Genomic DNA, 20,384 nt, shown 5'->3' on the forward strand with positions numbered 1-20,384 from the left:
GCTTATGACTTCGTATTAATTGCCTTAGTATCCCGTAATTCAAAGCAAACATCCTTTGCAGGTATGTATAATGCTATGCATTATGGGAAGGACTACTACTCAGACTAGTTTCAACCTGACTGGGGTCTCATCAGTGGGACTCAGAAGAAATATCTAGGTTGAAGTAATGCAGAAGTCACCTATTATTATTCAGGCCTCCATGGAGGCAAGAGGCTCATCGTGGGAGGTCCTTCCTAGGAAGCACAAAGTCTATTATACCACTCATTGACCGTTCTTGCTCTCACCACTCTATTAGGCAATGCATTCCACGGTTCAACCACCCTTCACACAAAGAAACCACTCATCACCCTCCTGCTCACAGCTTCCTTTCGTAACTTCCAGGGATGGCCCCTTGTCCTTGCTCCTTCCCTCTGTTTCAACAAGTGAAAGAACTCTCCAATGTCTACCCTGTAACTGCATCTCAACAGTTTAAAAGTCTCGATCATATCACCTCTCCTTCTTCTATTCACCAAACTCTGCAGTCCACATTTCCTCTGTCGATCCTCATAACTGATATTGTACAGTCCTAAAATCATCTTTGTTATCCGCCTCTGTACCCTTTCCACAGTTAATTTATCCCCTTCAAATCCTGGGGACCAAATCTGAGAACAATAGTCTAAGTGTGGTCTGATCAGGGTCTTATATTTCCCAAAACTTTCCACAACTAGCTCTAATTCAAAGTATTTTAATAATAAGGTGGTACACCTTTTCAGTACTTGTATATAGGAAATATATGACCTGCATTACTTCGATCTAGGTATCTCTTCTTCAGCTCCCATAGATGAGATCAAAGTAAAGGTCTAAACTGGTATAGATATTGGCCCCTTCCCGTAATGCATAGCATTATACACATCCAAAAGGATGTGTGCTTTGCATTTTGGAATACTAAGGCAATTAATGTGAAGTTATTAGCTTCGATATATACAACTAGCCTAGTTGTGAAGATATTTCACTTGCAAGTTTTGTTTGCTTGCAATCCGTGTGTTAAGGCTTAAGTGCTGGGAGAAACTCGTCTTAGAAGCTTAATGATGAAGCAGCACTGAGAAAGGATTAAACTATTATTTAATTCTTCCAATATTTCATTCCTAACTAGGTGTGGTGCACTCTGTGGACACCTGTTGGTGGCTAGGATGTAAAGTGGGATCTTGAAGTATTAGTGTTTCTGTTTCCCATATTTTGGGAAGTTTTATGTAGCCATATTTATTGTTATGTTGGATCTTGAAGTATTAATGTTGCCTATATTTTGGGAAGTTTCATCTAACCATATTTAAGTTAGAATGATTTCTGAGAGGTACTTCAGATTCCAAAAACAGTCTTTCTCTTTTAAATTTACTGTGATGGAGCATGGTGGTCTTATTCCAACTGCTTCTATGAGCCATATCTAAAACATGGTCTGCCAGGCCAGGCCAGATTGACCATAGTCATGACTGCAGATGTATTTTTTGTGTTCTTCCATTTGGATATTGGCTGATCTTCCTGTCTGTCCATAGTAAGCCCAACTTGCAGGAATAGGGAACTTTCTATACTCCAAGCACAGAGAGGAGGGTTGATCTTTAGTGGAACGTATAAGATTAGCACGCTTCTGGTGGGGCTTGAAAGCTGTGTAGAGATTGTATTTCTTTAATACTCTGGCTATTTTTTCTAAAGTGCCTCAGACATTGGGGGATGATGATAGCATTACTAAAATCTTTCTGAAGAGAAGGTAAAGGATTGGAGGAAGGATTGATTATTTTTTTGATACTATAGGAACTGTAGTCGTTAAATAAGGTGTGGTGTATATGATTAAGTTCTCCTGTAATGGAGGGCTCACTGGAACAAAGGTTAACCAAGTTGTAAGTGTTTTAATAATATCATGTTGTTGATGGGGATGATGGGAAAATTTGAATGTATCTGCCTGTGTAGAAGGACTTCCTGTGTATTGAGAAGGTAAGGTTACCATTGCGTAGGCTTATTACCAAGGTGTCTAGAAAGGCTAAACTATTATTAGTTTCTTTTCCATGATAAATTGGATTCTAGGGTGAGAGATGAAAGAATCTAATGTGTCTGGGCCATGAAGCCAAATGAAAAACACATCCACATATCATCATACTGCTACCAACACAGCCATTAGCTCATTGCATTCGGAGCTGTCAGCTATTCTGAACTCTTTCCCATTCTTTTTGATATTTCAGAAGCCTTTACTCAGAAAAAAATTCTTAAAAGTAAAAAATAAATATCAAAAAGTACAACAATACTTCTTGATGTGTTTATCACGTTAGAACTCCCAGACCATAGTCTTCCAAAGATTCATAAAGAAAATGTTCATTTGAGACCTATTGTAGATTCTTTTGGTGTGTCCAACTTACAAACATTCAAAATTTATCAAAAGTTCTCTCTTCATTTATTGGAAATTTGCCAACATTTTAAAAATACCTTTACAGATATCCCTCTTATAGCTTTTACATGGTTTCCAATATCTGGAGGAAAATCATTCGATAAAATTTTTCAACTTGGCTATAAATTCAAGTACCTGACAAAAACTATATATGCAATTCCTATCTCTTCTACCTTATCCACTGTTACATGGAGTATTTTTTTTATGAGGCTCTCATCCATGAAATGAAATGTTTGTTTTATTAACCTATAGTGCATTAGTACTGTAGATGGACTAATTTAGAACATCCTATAGTGGGAGAAATAGGCATACTATTGCCTTTCATCCCCTTCTGACATCAGTATACCTTCTCTATACTGATATTATCCCCCTTTGCCACAACCACAAATGCACAGAAATGACTATTTTGACTTAAGTGTTATTTGAATTTTCAGTTATGCCAAACATATCAATGTATTGTTATTAACATATCATGCAGAGTGATTCCTGAATTTTAAATTCTGTTTAAAAATTTAACTGTTTTAAATAGTTAGTAAAATGCACATTCCTTGTTTTTGGCACAAGGAGAACAATATGTAAACAAAGTTTTTGTAGTCTGGAACTATTTTTTATTTGCTGCTCTGTTTTTTTTTTTTTTGTTTGTTTGTTTTTTCATAAAATTAATTTTTAAAATAGAAGACAAGTGCCTTCCATTCCTGGACATTCTCATTCAAAGACCACCAAATTATAGCTTTAGTTTTTATACAGAAAGAAAACAAATACCAAATTCTATGTGAATGACTTAAGCATCTGACTCCTCTCCATCTGGGATTCCTTTTGTGATGAGGAAAGGAGGGGAGGGTCCTTTCAGTGATTACACTGGCCCTTTTCATTTTTCATCTTTCTCTATTCTCTTTTTCCCATTTTCTTCACTCTACATTTCCTGAGCCTTTTTACTATCCTGTTTTCTGACTTCCATCATTGGAATCCCATGCACTGCTCTGTGTTTAGTGCATGTGGTGCAACTTGTGGACATTCAGAAACGGGGGGGGGGGGGTCCTAGTGGGCTTGCACTATTTTGACTCCTCCTTCGGCAAGATGGGTAGTTTTGAATGGCCTGGCCAGAATAATTCAGCTAGTTAATTTGCTTAGAACAGTCAACAGTGAGATTGCAGCGCGTCTTTTCTCATATTCTGTTGGACAGGATCCAAGATTTGTAGTAATATGGCATCCAATGTAGCCTTGGCATTCCACTTCTGAGTATATTCATTGCTTGTTGGATAGTGAGCATTTGTCTTGCTTCATGGTAGGTGTAGAATTCTCTCTCTCTCTCCTTATGTGCCTTCGTTTTCTTTATTCAGAAAGGGTTAGAAAGATCTCCAAAATCTGTGAGATAAAACTTTCTTCAGGAGAGAGAGAGAGAGAGATTCTCCTTCGTATAACATTTGAAGAAGGCTGGGGATACCAATCCTGATAAACACCACAAAACTGAACTTTTCTGGAGGAATAATAGCAGTGGGAATATCTCTTCTGTGTTCCAAATTAACAGCTCAAGGAGTGACAGCTAGAAAATTCTCATGCATAATAATGATATCCTGGTGCTGACAAGGAATGTCATCCTTTCATTTAATACTTTGAAAACTCCAATATCCACAAAAGGCAGGGTATCTCTTTTGTTTTGTTAGGATCTATATCCCAAACAATGATTTACCCAGAACCTTTGGTACCCAGGACGGTATTTTTTATTTATTTTTTTTTTACTAATGTTAGCCCTACATTTTCCTTTAATACTTCCCAATGGTGAGTTGAACTTGAAAAAAAATGAATATAATTTTTCCCAAAAAAACCACAAATGTTTTAACTTTCAACACACATTTTATTTTACATTCTGCGGCACTTAACAATTATGTAATGTTCAATAACTTTGTCAAAGTTTATCTTGCTGGCATAATTATTTTCTATAGAAAGTATGGATAAATAAATTACTTAGTCTCTCTCTTCTGTCATATTGGACTGCAGGTAACTTTTTATTCATTTTAATTTAGAAAAATTTCTTTCACAAGAAGCCACTGATACACAAATAGTTAAATCTTAAAGACGGTGAAATATTCGGAAGAGATTCCACAAAATCCCACTCTACAATGGACTGTAATAATTGAAGAGCTGTCTGTTTTTCTGCTTCTTGTTTGCTCATATTAACAGCTGCTAGATGTCGCTGAAGTGTTTTTATTTCAGAAATTATATCTTAACTTTGAAATTCATCATAGACATTTGTTAAATTGCAGATGAAATTTTCAAAATCTTTTTCTGTACCATGTATTAAAATATTGGGTTGTAGAATACTAAAAATCATCATTTGTTACGGCTACATAATTCTAGAAAAAAGCGATCGAGGCACACAAACATTGATCTTCTCACCTCCTCTTGAAGTGTAAGACCAACGTCGTCCAACAATTCTCCCAGCATTTTTCTCTTTAGCCTTTTTCTTCCCCTTTTTTCTACAGGAATGTTCAATTTATCGCATTTTGTTGTTGCATATTCAATTGCTCTATTCACCATTCCTTCTCGTTCATTTTCAAGAAAGAGTTTCAGATTTTCATGTCACGCACTACATTTTTCTGAACTTATTCTGCTAGTTTGCATGTATTTTTGAGTACCGTTTATCTTCTTCTAAAACTTCATTCCAAAAAGACAGATAACACAAAAAAAGTAAAATCGCAAATTGCACTAAATAAATTTTGCGCTGATCCTCGTTTGTCAATATTTTCTTTTATATCACATAGTGCTTCTAAACTTAAAATTAACTTTTCGATATTATATCTTGCTGTATGAACTGCTTCATAGTGAGCACTCCATCTTGTGTGATAATCTTTTTAATGTTAGTACTACATTTTCCTTCATTACTTCCCAACAGTGAGTTGAACTTGAAAAAAATGAATATAATTTTTCCAAAACTGCAAAAAATGTTACACAAGTAGAAATGCTTCCAAAAGCATGAACTCCACAAAGATTAAGTGAATGATTTGCACATGGCATAAATAACGCTTTAGAATTGATACTTTTTATTTTACGTTGAACTCCACCATGAATTCCAGACATAGTTGCAGCATTATCATATCCCTGGTTACAGCATAGGTTGATGTCAAGTGTGTCCTCTTCTAATTTTTTCAGAATGTCAGAAGTACAGTAAACCCTTGATTTTAGAGACAAAATTTCCGGTCCGTATGTCACGTGAAAAATTTTTTATTTGTTTATTTAAATATAATTAAAGCTTATTTTCAGAAAAATGTTTGTTTATTTATTTTGATATAGATCACAGACTTGTTTTTTAGTCTTATATAATAGGAACACAACATCTAGACTTGCCATAATGTCAGTTTGTGAAATTGTGACTGTCTTAATTTTTTCAACAAATTGTTGAGAATTTTTAATATAGGTCTCTGTTTGTTTGATATGTCCTTTATTAAAAATTCTCAACAATTTGTTGAAAAAATTAAGACAGTCACAATTTCACAAACTGACATTATGGCAAGTTTGGATGTTGTGTATCCCTATTCACCAACGTTCCAGTCGATGAGGTGGTCAACATTCTAAAGGATCTCTTCCCTCAGGACATCACCCATTTGTTCCATCATTGCCTGAAATCAAATTTCTTCATAGTTAATAACATTGTATACAAACAATCAGAAGGTCTAGCCATGGGTCTAGCCCCCTTCACTACCATGCGCAGATCTATTTATGGAAAAACTTGAAAAAGATATTTTTTCCAACATTTCACCTATACCTTCGATATGGTGGAGATATGTCGATGACGTGTTCATCATATGGAAAGATACCATGGAAAACCTTCTAGTGTTTCTTAATAAAATCAACACATTACACAATAAGATCAAATTTACTATGGAACTAGAGACGAACAATGAACTACCCTTTCTTGACATACTGGTGAAGAGAGAATATAATGTCCAACTGTCCGTTTACAAGAAACCCACAGATACAGGAAGATATCTACATTATTCATCAAACCATCATCGATCACAAAAACACAGCATCATTCATATGCTCCGCAATAGAGCCTTAAAGTTTATTTCAAAAGAAGAGGATGTATGGTTAGAACTGTTGCAAATAACTAAGACTCTATCTCTGAATGGATACCCCACCAACATTTTAAACAAATTTCTATTCAAAGACAACCTCCTTGGGAACGTGTAACTGATTCCCAATATGTGTCCACAGCAGTGATTCCATATATTAGTTCAATATCCACAAAATTAGCTAGAATGTTAAAAGCTCATAACATCAGAGTGGTTTTTAAACCAACTACTACAATCAGACAGGTCTTAAGATCACCTAAAGATGAAGTCCCATTCTTCAAACATCCTGGAGTATATGTAATTCCATGCACGTGTGGCCTATCATACATTGGACAGACCTCTCAAAGTCTTGAAATAAGACAGAAAGAACATGTGGGAGACATAAATCACAACAGAATTATCACATCAGGTTTAGCTCACCATTTTTCGACATCCAATCACGTTATAGACTGGAAAAACAGTTCTATGCCTTACATCGAGGATGACTACAGACACAGAACTTTTAAAGAATCAGCAGTGGTGCTACGCACAGGCAGCAATTTAAATAGAAATCAAGGTGCTATTCTTAAAGACATATGGAAAAATCTCATCAATTCTCTCACCTTAACAGAACTACAATTCTCAAAAAAAAACCACACAACACGTGGTCACGTACCGGATTCTGACTAACGTATGCGCACTTCCAAACGAGAATTATCAAATGTAACGGCCTAACAGGTACTAACGCTTATGTATTCATGTAACTTGGTGCATTTGTATTTACCCCAGTACAGCCTTGATAATGCTAGACAGTAGCTAGTAAAACTGGTTGGCAATTTGTATTTTATTCATTAAATCGTATGGTCTCTTATTAATAAAGTTCTCAGTTTTAAAAATGTCAATTAGCTAATTTGTCAATTTTTTAACATACTCATTCGAAAAATCTACTTTATTATATACCACACTTTCGGATTTAACGGACACCCCCTCGCCCAAATTAGTCTGTTATATCGAGGTTTTACTGTAATATCATTTGCATTTTTTCCTGGGATAGAAAAAAAAACTAAGAATGACTCCCTTACTTCAACTTTTCCATTTTCGATGTGCACGTATCTGATAACTTCACACATTTGATCCACGTGCGATACTTCAGGAGTACTGTCGAAAAGGATTCCGTAATATTTAGCCTTTTTTATGTCTGCCAATATTTTGTCTTTTACATGGTTTCCTGGTAAATTTATGAATTCATTTTGGATTCTGGGAGATAAGTGTGAGCTGTATCTCCTATTATGCAAAGCAGAATGTTCGGTTCTTAATAAATGTTCTTTTAGAACAGGGTCATAATGAGATAGAAACTGAATTAACTCCAAAAAATTTCCTTTGTCACTGACTAATCTTCTCTATGACCTCGAAGAGGAAGATTTTGATGAGCTAAAAATAGAATTCCATCCAAAACTCTTATCAAAACATCCTTCATTCTTGTCTTTTCCTTAATTTGATCTTGAGAAACTTGATCTATAGTCTTATTCAATTTCAACCTTGTTGCTAAAGTTTTCCACATTTCTAAGCAATTAAGATGTTGTTCCCATCTTACGAAATCTTTGGATTTAATTTCCACCATTTATTAAAACCATTAACAAAACTTGATACTCTAGTTGTATCACCGCAGGCAAATAAACGGCAACGAAAACAGTATAATTTTTTTGCTGTCTGAGAATGAACCATCCAAGCTCTAAGAACATTTTCATCATTTGGTAGTTCTTTATAAAACCATGATTTTGTAAGTTGGTGACGATCTCCTTTAATTCCTATTCCATATCTATCTGTTGCATCAAAAGGTCCATCTTTATTTTGAAATACTTCACTTCCTTGCTTAATAATATCAATTTTAATTTCATCTGGTACTGGGATTGAACAAGCAGTAACATCACAGAATATTTCATTTGTATTTATCCATTCCATTTCCTTACTATTGACGTTCTTATTGTTCTATTGCTTCTGTTGGGTTGAGTTCAATATTCTTTTCATCATCAATATTTTTCTTATCCTACTGGACTATTTTTTCCAAAGTATCTTCCATTTCTTGCCATTCTTCTGCCACTATTTCTTCTTTTTCACCTGCTAAGGTTGAAACTGATGTCGCTGGCATTAGCTATTTTATAATAGCTCCCCGACACATTTGTAACAGCTTCTTCTTTCATTTTTTTCATTTTTCTTCTTTGATATCCACTTTGTCTTTGTTGTTGTTTCATGTTCCTATAATTTTTTAAATAGGGTTTGATTAGTGTTTGACTAGTATAGATTGTATCAATCAGAAGCAAATCAACAAATAATAGTAGAAAAAATTTTTAAATTTGTACTTTTAAAAACTATACTTACAACTGTATCTGCTATTTAGTACAAACACAAAAAATACTTCCAAGTTTGTTTATAATCGACCTATTTTCAACACACAGTATTATATCACTGACTATAAACACAAAAATACGAACGTGTACACTTATAAGTTTCGATAAATAATGTGTGATTTTACTACGAAATTGTTCCACTGGTCTTTGCCTTGCTTTGATTGGCTTTAAAACAATAAAATTTTAAAATAGTCAAGTTTATTGGTTGTTTTCAATCAAGGTCACGCATATTTCTGTCTTAACACCACACCACTTCATCCCCACTAACTGTAAATCAGAATATTATACGCCCTCTAGCTTTGATGTTGCAATAATACAAAAGCAACTAAACAAAATTCGTGCATTTTGATTTGAATTCAAATTAACTATCTACATGTTGTATATGTATGTTGTATTTAACACCAAATTTTAAAAAAAATTATTTACAAATATCAATAATATTAAATAATTTTTAAGAACTAAAAATGATACAAAAATTTTTATACAAATATCTAGTGAATAGTAATGATATTCCATGCTCTTGGGCCTGGGGCAGACTGCTTCCCTCTGGGTATGCCACCGATCCCAAATATTTTACGCTTCTTTAAAAGACAAATTCTGGTTATACTCAGAATGCCTGTTGCTGCTCTGCCATCTGTGCCCTGATGTAGCAGTAAAGAGTATGAGAATAAAGAGCAAAACACCCAAATGCATCTTGAGGGAGAACATCTAGCTTACCTGACCGTGCCAAAAGGTGGAAGGATGAAAAGAAGTTTCAAAAGAACAAGACAGAATAGAATATACCATATCAAGAAAGTATATCACAACAACATCTAATAGAAAATTGAAAATCCTCTTTCTCTGTCAAGAAAGTTTTAAAAGTTATATGAACCCTTACATCTATTCCACCTTTTCACATTTATATTAATAAATATAAATATAAAAACAGATACACTAACCAGCCAAAAGACTGCGGGTTCGAATCCTACCGTGGACATGGATGTTTATGATTGTCCTTGGAAATACCAGTGGTGGTGGGAGGCGGTAGATGGCATTGGTGTAGTTGCGGTCAGTTGGTGGATTGAATGGCGGAGACAGAGTTGTAGAGCAGGTGCCCTCCCTCGATGAGTCTTTGGACACCATGAGGTGTCAAATAATAATAATAATAATAATATACCTGAGCAGTATGATTGCAGTCTCCATAGAGCAAATCACATAAGAAAGAAAGTGAATATGATGTCACTGAAACACCCCAAAAATGATTCTGCCCAAAACTGTTACTTAGAAAAATAATAGATTAATTCAGATCTATCCCCAACCCAGAGGGAAATAAAACCATTAAAATGGCTAATGTCTTGGACAGAGGAGAATTTGACAATATTTTCGATATCTTTCCAGTGTAGGAGGGGAAGAGAGATACTGGCATCAGCAGTTCCCTAAAAAGGAAAAATTCTTGACTGATCAAAACATACCTCACAATCATTTCCTGTACTTCCCATATTCTTTGCTCTACTTATCCTGAGTGTTTTACTTTCCTATGACTTACCTTTTCTTCCAAGTGTATATGCTATTTTATAAGTTGCTTTGGTAATTTCATTACTTCATCATGTCATCAGTTAAAATAATTGTTGATTTTTTTGAAGCTTTATATTTATAGGTATAGATTTTCTTTGTTCTTTCTCTTTCTAATTTTGCAATTTGTGGTCTGTTCATCTACCATAATGCTGATGAGCATTATATCTTTTCACTGTTTAAATCACAGTATCACAAATTAAACATCCAATTTTATCTTTGACTGCAAGCATGCATCACTGCAGCCCCCATTTTTCATTACTCTATTCTCCTCAGTTTTTTTTTTCATATTTTTCATCATATTTTTTCATTTTTTTTCATATACATCAAATAAAAATTTTAAAAAATTAATAAAGTAATTAAAAACTTCTCCTCATTCATCTTGTTATAAAATGACATTACATACTAAAGTACCGCAATATAGAAATACATGTGCAAAACTGTACTGTTTTTTCAAATCAAGCTGATGTTGCACCGAGAGCTTGTAGTGGCTTCTAGATACAAATTCATATAATAGTGTGCTAATCATTGAACAATGGATAGATAAATAATAGCAGTTGATTTTATTATTATTATTCAGGCCTCCATGGAGTCAAAAGACTCTTCTTGGGAGGTCCTTCCTAAGAACATAAAGTCTGTCAAGACTCATCGAGGGGAGGTCCCCCCTAAGAAACACAAAGTCTATCATACCACTCCTTAAACTCATTGACCGTTCTCGCTCTCACCACTCCATCAGGCAATACATTCCACGGTTCAACCACCCTCCACGCAAAGAAACCACTCCTCACCCTCTTGCATACAGTTTCCTTTCGTAACTTCCAGGGATGGCCTCTTGTCATCACTCCTTCCTGCTGTTCAACCAAGCGAAAGAACTCCCCAGTGTCAACCCTGTAACCACCTCTCAACAGTTTAAAAGTCTTAATCATATCACCCCTCCTCCGTCTATCCACCAAACTCTGCAGTCCACATTCCCTCAGCCGATCCTCATAACTATCCTTGTACAGTCCTGAAACCATCTTTGTCATCCGTCTTTGTATCCTTTCCACAGTTAATTTATCCCCTTCAAATCCTGGGGACCAAATCTGAGAACAATAGTCCAAGTGTGGTCTGATCAGAGACTTATACAACAGAATGATAACCCTCTTATCTCTGCAGGTCAGTGTCCTTCTCATAATTGCAGCAATCCTCTGTGTTACCTTCACCACCTTTGCAATATGTCCCCTAAACTTCAGGTTTCCATCAATCATCAACCCCAGATCTCTTGTCTCCCCTACTTCCTCCAGTATAACTCCCCCCATAGAGTATGCAGCATCCCATTGATGTTTCCCAAACCTCAAGACTTTACATTTTGCTGCATTAAACTGACACCCCCATTCATTTGCCCATATATCTAGCTTATTCAAATCATCTTGCAGGGCTACCACATCTGCACTATTACTAATAATCCTTCCCAGCTTCGCATCATCCGCAAACAACTGAATATCCCCTTGCAGTCCACTGGCAATGTCATTGATATAAAGATTAAACAATATAGGTCCTAGTACTGAGCTGTGTGGGACCCCACTTGTAACCCTCTGCCTCCTTGAAACTGCTCCACCATACACAACTCTCTGATACCTATCAGACAGCTAATCCTGAATCCAGTTGACCAATCTGACATCCAGACCCATATGCTGCAACTTAAATATCAGCTTATGTGGCACCCTGTCAAATGCCTTTGCTAAGTCTAAGAAAATTGCAGTGTATGCCTTTCCCTCGTCTAATGTTCTTGTAACTTTATTATAAAAGGCTAGCATATTGCTAAAACAAGAGGGCCCTTTCACAAATCGATGTTGACTCTCACAGATAACATTACCCTCATCTGCCCAATGCTGTATACGGTCCCTCACTACTTTCTCCAAGATCTTAACAACTACTGATGACACACAGACTGGCCTATAATTAGACACTCCCAGTCTGTTACCACCCTTATGCAATGGCACTATCTTACCTTCCTTCCATTCCCTGGGCACCTTTGCGGAAACCAGACTTTCATTGAAAAGCCAGGTTAAAGGCACTGTCAGTTCCCTAGCACATTCTCTCAAAACTCGTGGTGAAATACCATCCAGTCCCAAAGCTTTACCGACATCCAGAGTACTCAGTATCTGAAACACACTCTCCTCCTGTACCTCTAAACCTCGAACCAGCCCTATCCCTATAGCATTAAAACTGACTCCTCTAGGATGAAATACTCCAATAAAATGTTAATTGAACAATTCCACTATGTCCTCTGCATCAGTCACTCTATTCCCATTTTTATCCCACAATATCATTCTTCCACAGTCATTTCTCCTCCTACTGGCCACATAGCTAAAAAAAATTCCATAGGATTTTCTTTGGATCTTAGGGCCAATCTCCTCTCATATTCCAGTTTCGCTTTCCTTACCACACTAGTCACTCTTCTGGCCTGTGTCTTATATTCTTCATGCATCCTCTCCTCACCTGTCTCCTTATATCTCTTCCATAGCCTCTTTTTCGCATGCAATTCCTGTTTAATATTGTTTGTCATCCACTTTACTCCAAATTGTGTCCTCTTGTACACTTGTGGTATACAACTGACCATTGCTGCTAACAAATATTCTTTCACAATTTCCCATGCACTAATGATATCCTGGCCTTCCAATTCCTCCCTCCATGAAACTTCCCGAAGTTGACGTTTAAGACTATTATAATCACCTGCATTATAATTCCACATAAGTTCCTGCATGTCTATTCATTTTCCAAGTCAAAACCATATGGTCACTCTCTTCAACTGGTGGGAGAGATGTCATCTCAGTTATTATCAACTCTTCCGATGCTATAACCAAATCCAAAACTCTTGAACCTCTTGTTCCCTCTGTAAATGTTGCCTAAGACATTTGTCCCTCAAGAATTCTAGAAATTCCATTCCCCTATTGCTACATGCATCTTCCTCTCTCCAATTTATACTACTGTAGTTAAAATCTCCCATAACAATCATTCTTCTTGCACTTGCCGAACTTGGCTGTTTAAACATCTCCTGGTCCCCATCCTCTGTGCTCCTGGGTCTGTAGCAACACCCCACTAAATATCCTGTCTTGCCTACCTCTACCTCACACCATATGCTCTCAAAATCATTTGTCTCACTTCCTTCCAAAGCCTCCACTCTTAGAGGACATAGGTCATCACTTATCATAAGCAGTACCCCACCACCACGCTTTCCCCTCCTATCCTGATGAAAAATGCTGTACCCAGCGACTTCTATTCCTGTTATTATATCCCCTTCTGTCAACCACGTCTCAGTGATCCCAATAATTTTTGGCCAGGCTGATGCTATCTGCGCCACCAATTCCTCTCCCTTATTCCGGATACTCCTGGCATTAGTATAAAGCATATAAATGCCATTGTTTCTATACCCAGCATTATCCCTTGTAGACTCCACTGGGCTCAATGTTACCTGACATCGTCTTCCTTCTCCCAAGTATCCATTCTCACAAGAGGCCACCCCTGCTATCATCCTCCCTGGGACACACTGACTCGTTCAGAACAGCAATCTCTCCAGATGCCTACGTCCTTCCTCATTCAAATGTAAGCGGTCTCTCGCATATAATTCCTCTCTTTCCTCAAACGCACTCCAAGCATCCACATATACCAGTCCTCTCTTGTCACACATTCTTGCTATTATGCCATTCAATATCACCGCTCTTCTGCTCAGCTCATCATTATCATACCTAGGCAACACGCACACTATTTTTCCTCTCTCTATCTTCTTCCGTATAGCCTCAAGCAAAAATCTCGTATCTCTTGCTGCCCGACTTACATTACCACTCAAGTCATTTGTTCCTACCATCACAATCATCTCATCCACCCTTTCACCTCTCTTAATTGCTATAGCCACCCTTTCTATTGTTCCTCCTGGCAAACACTCCTCACGCATCCTATCTTGAACACCATGGATCATTGAGTCGCCATACATTATACCTCTTACCATTCTCTCTCTCTCCTATTGTTTCCATTCTCTCCTCTTCTTTCATTCCCATAGGTCTCTCTCATTCCCTCTCCTCTACTGCTATTCTCTCTTCTAGCATTCCTATACCTCTCTCTCCTACTGTTTCCATTCTCCCCTCTTCTAGCACTCCCGTACACATCTCTCATTCCCTCTCTCCTACTGTTTCCAGTTTCTCCACTTATAGCACTTCCATATCCCTCTCTCATTCCGTCTATCCTACTGTTTCCATCCCCTCGTCTGCTAGCATTCCCATACCTCTCTCTCATTCCCTCTCTTCTACTGTTTCCATTCTCTCCTCTTCTAGCACCCACATACCTCTCACTCGTTCTCTCTCTTCTGTTTCCTTTCTCTCCTCTTCTAACACTCCCAAAATTCTCTCTCTCCCCTACTCTGATTCGGCTTGCATTTATCTCTTCCATTCTCCTAATCTTATCTGTCATACTTCTGCTCTCATTCACAAGACATTCCACCTCCTCTTTCAGCTCATCTATCTCCCTCTGCAGGTCAGTCACTTTTAATCTAAATTCACTCTCCCAAACAAAACCATCTCCTAAACTTTCACAGTCACTCACGCCTTCCACACTATCAACTATTATTTTCTCGTTCACATATATATTTTTTTCATTCTCTCCTATCACACTACTTGTCTGCCTACATTCATTCCCCATTCCTGGAGCAACAAGGTCAGATATTGATATTTCGAATGCACTTATTTCCTCCCACTGCCTGCATTTTGCACACATACACTCTCCGCTCTCTTTCACAAGCCACATATCTAATTCCCGAGACGCATACATGCTGCAAGTACTGCATGCCACAAAGTCCCTTATGATATTGCTTATAATAGAGTTCTTAAATGGTGGAGGACTTGGCGATACGCCACTTGCGACTGCAGCTGAATCTGTCATCATTCCTTACTGCCGAGTAGCGTAATCGTTAATTATTCAATTAATAAATTCCGTTAAATAAATAAGAAAAAAAAAAGTACAAACAATTACAAGCAAAACAAAACATTTAAGTACACTAAATAAAATGAAATATAACTAAATACAGTAATGAAAACTTAGCTTCATTTTGTCTTCCACCGTTATGCATTCAATTCTGATGGTAACCAAAATATATTATATCGCGACAGGAACTAACTTCCAAAAAAACCACTGAAGTACACTCGTATTCAGAGAAACAATTTAGCACTCAAAAACGTAAAAAACGGGGGGTGGGGAAATGGACTATTCACCGATTAAAAATCAATTTCTTCTGCCTTTATAATACCGTGCTCTAAAAATAATAATTTTTTTAATGCAATTAATTAAAATACATGCCATTTGAGAACACATAATTTGTAAATGAAGATACTAATTGACAAAATATGCAAAATAGCCTCATTGAATTTAATGAATTCAATTGAACTTAAGAAGATCACATGTGACCTAAGGGCTGCAGGCTCTCCATCCCTGCCTTAGATGTTAGTGAAATGAACTAAACAAATACTGTGATACTAGTATTTCTTTAGTTATCTTTCATGTCACATTTGGTGTTTAGAGTAGGGGCATACAGCTGAGATGAGAGATTTTTGCATCTAATTCTTACATTGGGAATTCTTACATTCCAATTGTGGCCTCAAAAGTGCCCCCCCCCCCAACAAGCTACTATACTTGGACTCCCCTCTAGGCACAACCAGGCAGAACAAGAAGCAGCAGGATTATTTGCTAGCTAATAAGGAAGCAGCCAGCCTATAGAAACTGCTTTGTTGCCATTTTCTCAAATTGAGGAGATGCTGGCTCTCTGTGTATTAATAGTGTGTTGGGCATGACCAACAAAGATTACCTGCACTGCAGATGAGAAGAAAGGAAGGGGACAAAAACTGGAGACAAAACATGGCAGTAACCACTTCACACATAGAGAGCCAGCATCTCCTCAATTTGAGAAAATGGTAACAAAGCAGTTTCTAAATAAGTGATGTAGACATCTTAAGGTGATGATGTTTCACTAGACAACGAAAGACATCTTCCACTTAAGAGTTAAGGTGAATTATTCAATCTCTGCATAGATCATTTCCAAAGGCAAAACATAATCCAGCTGCCACATGCAGTTGGCAGATCTATAAGCCAGATAGAAATAATTGCCCTATTGTAGCATACATCAAGTTTAAGTTTATACGTTAGCATACTCCTTAACTGACTATTGAGCTTAATACCTTATGTGCTTTTATGTAATTCATAATATTATGACTGAATACAGCATGGAAAACTTACATAAGTTGAAGGGAATGGATATGAAGCTGATGCCATGAATCAGGGAGGGGGCAGAAGTGGCTGACAGACACCAGAGTAGTATATAGTGAGGTGGAATCTAGGAGAATGATGGCAGCTAGTGAAGTATCTCAAGACTCTGTGCCAGGGACACTATTTATTTTGTACATTAATAATACAGTGAATGATTGTGTGTGTGTGTGGGGGGGGGGGTTCAATTGTTTGTTGAAAAACTGGGAAGGGTAGTAGTTGATAAGTGATGTAGACATCCTGCAGGATGATTTAAATAAATTAGCATTGTGGACAGAAAATAATGGTTGTCAATTTAATGTTGCAAAATATAAGGTTATGCACTTCACTTTGCTGTGTATCACATTGATGGTACTGAATTATGGGAAATTGAGGCTAGAGACTCGGGGGGGGGGGGGGGGGGGGAGATAATGGTGGAGACCTGATAGAAACTTATAAGTTATTAAAGGGGTTCAGTAATATCAACACAAAAGAAATCCTTCAATACATTAAGAGTAGGGGAAAAGAATAGGTGGTCACCCCTGAAACTTATGTAAGAGTGTGGTTAGTAACGATACACAGACTAGACTTTTGCTTGGAAAGTGAGATGGATTACCAGAGATACATGAGCGCCCTGACAATGAATGAGTTTGAGAGATCCCTGTATAATAATATAATTTGCAGTATAAGGACTGCACACATTTGGACCATCTAGATCTTGCGAGCAGTAGAATTTTTGTATGTATTTCGTAGCAATTTTTTTTAAATATATAAAATCAAATTATTTTATTTATGCTTCTATAGATATTAACAGTGGTGTTTTTATATATTCACAGGATGGATTTAGTCGAGGATTATCATTTGGCAATGAAGATTTCTCTCTGGAAAGTCTTGATCCATTAAATAACAGAATGACTTGAATTGGAAAGCCAAATTTTGCTGCAAATGAAGCATTGATACTGTATGTATGAATGAACAGAGATGTCTTTCAGAAAGGCATTTGGCTAATAATTCATCGGTTTAATTTCAGAATAAAGAATGATTTACTTTGATAGAGATCTTCTGTAATATATTGTCTTCAGTTTTAAATCTGTTCAAATTTCCCATAATCACTTTGTTTATATACAATTAAGTCTCAATTATTTAAACATTAGATATTCTTTAGAATTAAACGATGCACATTTCATGAAGAATAATCCCAGAGTACCATTAATCTTCATAATGTTAAAATTTTCTTGACAGGATCTGAGGAAAGAGATGTGCCCGTTGTATATGATATTCCTGAGTAATATCTGTTAATGAAACTTATTGACCATATTCCATATACTAAATATTCTTTCAAAATGTATTCTAATTCCTGATATGATTTTCATATGTTTTGAAAATATTGCCTAGAAATGATTGTGAATAATAAATTGTTCAAACTTTTTGTTTATAAATGATGAAATAAGTTCTGTGAATTTTTCTTTTCCCTAAAAAATATAGTTTATGTTATAACATTTAAGCCACTGACATGCATTTCTCCCTTGTAAATAATCATAATTGCCATTTCAAAAGCTGTGTGTGCAGTGAACTTTTTATTCATGTGCATATATATATATATATATATATATATTTTTTTTTTTTTTGGTAATTACTTATTTAACAGCCATAAATCAAACTTGAGCAGTATAGGATGTGTCTAGGCACTAAATACAAGTTTATGCAAACTTGAATTCTAGATTTAAACATTTTATATAAATTATATTTTGTCATAAAGATATTTCACATGCAACATTTTGTTTGCTCCTGCTTGGGTAAAATAAGGATGAAAACAAAGGTTATCACTTTTTGTCAAATAAGATATACTTTCCTTCCCAATGGAAAAACATGCTGCAACTATTCATAACAGTGCATCACAGTATAAACAACAACAACAGAAAAAAAGTATATAATTTATTAAACTTACTAATGTTTTGCTGGTTTTCTAACCATCATCAAAGCACAAATTACAACTGTGGTAAGTACTAAGTAATTATAGAAACAATTTAAATTGTAACTGAAAAAGAACTAATCCTAAGTGCCCTCTATGACCTGATAACCATAAAATTAATTTAGAAAAGTTAGGCTATATTTGATATCATAATAGATTTGTCTCCTGGATCTTTGGTCACTTAATTGAAATTATATATTTTTTCCATCTTGTTAGTGTTTATACCATAAAGCACTGTTATGAATAACTAACAAGTAAGCCTATCTATACTATGCTATAACTATACTTTTATCAATTTCTGCTAAAATGAAATCATTTTCTCTGCTTTCAATGGGTGTTTGTGTATTAATAGCTTATGCAAAAATTTCTTATCCATCATCTATCTTATCCCTTTTTTGGTTATTCGTATGGATCTCTAGCAAAGAATTAAATTTTCATAAGATTTTTGTTCTCCATCCAAACTTTCTTGTCTGCCTATGAATTCTCAGTATTAAAATTACTTCACTTTGTTACTGGACAGTTCAATTTATAAATTGATTTTTTATATAATGAAATTAAGGGAAAAAAAGAAATTTAACCAATAGAAAGAAAGCATATTAATATTTGTTTTAATCCTTTTCAGTTGCTCTTTCTTGCCGCCATCTTAATTAGCATTCAAAATCAAAGTTAAGTTGAATACTAATTGTAATTCATAAAATGAAATGCTGTATATATAAACTAGATCTTCTAATTGGGATCATCACTGTAAGGCTATTTTATTTTAGAAATTTTAGAAAGTTATCTCCCATTTTCTTGATAGTTTTAGCACCATATCTTTCAGGCAATGTGATTGCATTCCTTTCCTTCAGTGTGATTGCAGTAAGCAGCATCCATTATAATTTATGGACAAAATCACCATTGTGGAGTCAACTTGAATTAAAGTTAATTTTAAAAATTAATTTTTAATTTTAAAATCTAATTTTAATTGAAGTTAACTCAAAGTGTTAGTTGTCCATAATTCTGTCGTAATGAATGTTATTGCTGTTGTTTGTCCTGACTGGTACTGTAAACAATAAAAACTTCGAGAAAATGAAGCAACATATGTAAAACATTTATCTAATAAGAAACATAACAATATTAAACATCAATAAAGCAACTGATTTTAATTACTTTTCTTCTCTAAAACTAAGCTTTGCTAAGTGGCTGGCCTGCAGAAATAAGTAGAATAAGTATATCTGGCTATTAATTCTTTTAAAATCAAATGACATTGAAGCATATTTATTTGAAATATTAATGACAAGTATATATGAATATGTATGGTTGCATAGATTACATTGCATAAGTGCAGGATACTAAATCCTTCTGCTATAAGGTTGTCATTACTGTGGACAGTCTGATTTATGAAGTGGTGACTTCCTGTAACTAAAAATATGCAAACAATAAACTAATTAAACTTTGTTATTAGTAAGCTTCTAATACTACATAGTTCTTGTGAAATAAGTCTTTATGATAAATTGAAAAATCCTCCCCCTCCTCCAATTTGTGTATCATTGCAAGCATTTTGAAGAGGGTTTTTTGAAGTTCCTGTTCCCCCCCCCACTATTACAAATTTTGAAAAGTATATGCATTATGTTTAATTATTTTTTATAGCTTCAGTTATAGCACATAAGTATGAAGCAATAAAAAAAATTCAGTCCTGCTAAAATAATTTCCATAAAATGATATTTGGAATTTGAATGAGA

The 20,384-nt window shown here is 35.6% G+C and overlaps 1 protein-coding gene across 5 annotated transcripts in view; it reads left to right on the forward strand.

Moving 5' to 3' along the window:
* Positions 1–20,103, forward strand: part of ced-6 (PTB domain-containing adapter protein ced-6) — a 186,565-nt gene extending 166,462 nt beyond the window's left edge. For all 5 annotated transcript variants that reach the window (XM_090412678.1, XM_090412680.1, XM_090412679.1 and 2 more), the window contains exon 12: positions 17,528–20,103. In XM_090412678.1, coding sequence (XP_090268804.1) covers positions 17,528–17,611 — 84 coding nt within the window. In that variant the 3' untranslated portion in view covers positions 17,612–20,103. The remainder of the gene's footprint in view (positions 1–17,527) is intronic.
* The last annotated feature ends 281 nt before the right edge of the window (positions 20,104–20,384 follow it).

Source organism: Typopeltis vanoorti, chromosome 23, assembly GCF_054136105.1.
Source record: "Typopeltis vanoorti isolate ZY-2024b chromosome 23, IOZ_Tvanoo_1.0, whole genome shotgun sequence".
In the NCBI taxonomy this organism is placed as follows: Eukaryota; Metazoa; Arthropoda; class Arachnida; order Uropygi; family Thelyphonidae; genus Typopeltis; species Typopeltis vanoorti.